Source organism: Canis lupus, chromosome X, assembly GCF_003254725.2.
Source record: "Canis lupus dingo isolate Sandy chromosome X, ASM325472v2, whole genome shotgun sequence".
Classification (NCBI taxonomy): domain Eukaryota; kingdom Metazoa; phylum Chordata; class Mammalia; order Carnivora; family Canidae; genus Canis; species Canis lupus.
This window is the reverse complement of record NC_064281.1, coordinates 76,993,199-76,995,558: the sequence shown is the minus strand read 5'-3', so window position 1 is coordinate 76,995,558 and position 2,360 is coordinate 76,993,199. Positions and strand designations below refer to the sequence as shown.

The 2,360-nt window shown below is 46.1% G+C and overlaps 1 protein-coding gene across 2 annotated transcripts; it reads right to left on the bottom strand.

The window, feature by feature from the left end:
- Positions 1-249: 249 nt before the first annotated feature.
- On the bottom strand, positions 250-2,360 carry TCEAL7 (transcription elongation factor A like 7). 2 transcript variants are annotated; one of them, XM_025431834.3, is made up of 3 exons: positions 2,232-2,360; positions 1,559-1,626; positions 250-1,256 (listed from the first exon to the last, which is right to left on the bottom strand). In XM_025431834.3, exon 3 carries the CDS (start codon positions 1,176-1,178, stop codon positions 876-878), a length of 303 nt encoding a protein of 100 aa, XP_025287619.1. In that variant the 5' UTR covers positions 1,179-1,256; positions 1,559-1,626; positions 2,232-2,360; the 3' UTR covers positions 250-875. The 2 variants fall into 2 exon arrangements, with proteins under 2 accessions (XP_025287619.1, XP_025287617.1); XM_025431832.3 differs by having other exon boundaries at positions 250-1,192; positions 2,232-2,356.

Genomic DNA, 2,360 nt, shown 5'->3' with positions numbered 1-2,360 from the left:
GGGCTCAACAGCAGAGGACTGCCATGGAAGTCCCCACTGCCCTGCATACTAATGGACTTGCCCCTGAGCACAGGTAAGTGTCAGGGCCCTCCCTCAGATAACTGATGTTCTGTAGTGGGTTGGGGTTCTGTATGCACAGGCGGGAACAAGAGTCCACCAAGCCACAGCTCAGTCACCTCATTTCTTCCTCACAGCAGCCCTGTGAGGCAAATGATTTCCCCTCGAAAAGGATTGAGTCTTAAGCAAGTATATCTGTGATAACCGCCAGTTTTATTCCTCTGGCTAAGAGATCCAGAGGTAATTTGAAGTTTACATTTCATTTTTATAGTTCTGTTGTCAAGAGTTTATTAAGTGTTTTACTGCCCTTCAACGGTGATTGACAAGTTTTTTGTGTGTCTGTTCATTTTAGGTTTTTTGTGACACAATACACACACATACACACACATATAGATTCATTTTTTGGAAAATGAGAAGATGCAGATAGGCAAAAAATTAAATACAGATCACACAGAGGTTCACTGTTAACGTTTTGGTGTATAATAATTCAGACTTTTATGCATTATGTCATATATAAATGTACATATAAAGTGCATATATATATACACACATATACACACACAGTTTTGCAATGTATTATTTTTACTTTACAATATACAATGAGCATCTTCCCATGCAAATGAATGAAACATCCTTATTAAATGAATGAGATTGGGTCAAAAGATGAGATGTTGGTAACCGGAGTCATATGCAAATCAAAGGAACATTGAAGGATAGGCGTAAAATGGTGCAATATTTAGCAAGAAAATGCAAACAAAAGGAAGTCGATGGTGGTAATATTAATAACAGAAAATAGTTGAATTCAGGAGAGAAATGCATTAAAAGGGGTAAGGACGGTCCCGAGAATGACTATGGTTAGAATGCAGAGCCCTAAATTTCTTTCTCAGACCCCTTATCTCTTCCAAACACCTTTCCATCTCATCTCCCTCCCTTGTCATTTCTTCATCCTTAAAGTGCCTATAGTCTATGTCCTCTTTAAATTCCTCGAGAGACTGAAGCAGCCTTTGCCTAAAATTCCCTTCTGTTTGCTGACGTTCAAATTCCCCACAGGGGCGTTCTTCCTCTCTCTTTGGCACGCTGCACTTGGGCTTTCCTTCATTTTCTTTGCAGGGTTTTTGCATGATGTTGCTTCCAGCTTAAGTCCGGGGAGAAAATGTAGAGCAAATAGCTTGTTTCTTTTGATTCAGGTTTGTCCGTTTCTGACAAGTAAGTATCTTTAGCAAGATAACCCGCCTAATCTCCCAACCCTGTCACATAGGTCCAGCCCTCTGAAGTTAGAGATGCCTCCCCTACCTCCCACATCCCCACCACTCCGCCTCCTTTCCCCTCCTTCTGCAACCCACCATTTCCCCAGCAGACAAGGCTAATGGCCTCTCTGACTGACGCGGGAGAAAGGGAGCAGAACGGTAGTTGAGCTGTGAGGCCGTAAATTTTACCCAGCTCTTGCCCTTCCCAAACCCCACCCTCAGAGACCCGGGCTAAGTGCCTCTCTCACACTCACCTGTGATGATTCGGGAGAGTTTCCTCTTTTTCTTGCCTCGAGGTGTCTGTGAACACAGACCCTTGGACCTGCAGGCAGAAAGGAAGGCGGCGAGGAGGAGGGAGCTCTCGGGGGATCCACCAGCCCCAGAGACAAGACACTGTTATCTTGAGTCCGGGATCCTCACGACCGTCGTCGCCCCAAATTTCCTACGTCCTGGTTCCCCTCGGGTCCCTATCCCTTCCTCCTGAATCCCTGTCCCCACCCCCCACCCCTCACTCTCTGGCCTAGTCATTGCGAGGGCTGCTGTCCCCTTGCCCCCTCCCACCCCACCCCCCCGCACGACCCACAGGCAGGCATTGAATGAGGAAATATTTTGAAATTTTGTCTAAATTTCTGCCTCCACCTCAGGATTCTAGCCGTTCTCCACACAACAGCCCACACCTCATTTCCTCAACGGAATTGGAGAAAGAGGATAACGGAAAGCTTGCCAGTCTGAGAGAAGCCGTTTATTTCTAAACTATCACTAAATCTCAGGAGACTTCCACCTACTCCCAAACCACCGTCCTTTCAAAAAATACAATCATCTCCCAATGAGTTTGCAGGGGTTTGGGGAAAGTGAGCCTAGACCTATTCCAGTCACTAGATTCAGCCACTACCACCCCAGGGGTCCCAGCGGTTTCCTGAAACCAACCTTCTGAGATTTAAGGAATTTAAGTCCTCCTTCTCTTGGTCACAACACAAACGGCTACAGGACAGTAAGGAGCTGGTACCCAGAGGAGAAAGAAGCCGGGGAATATAAGGACTTTGTGGCAGCTCCTGG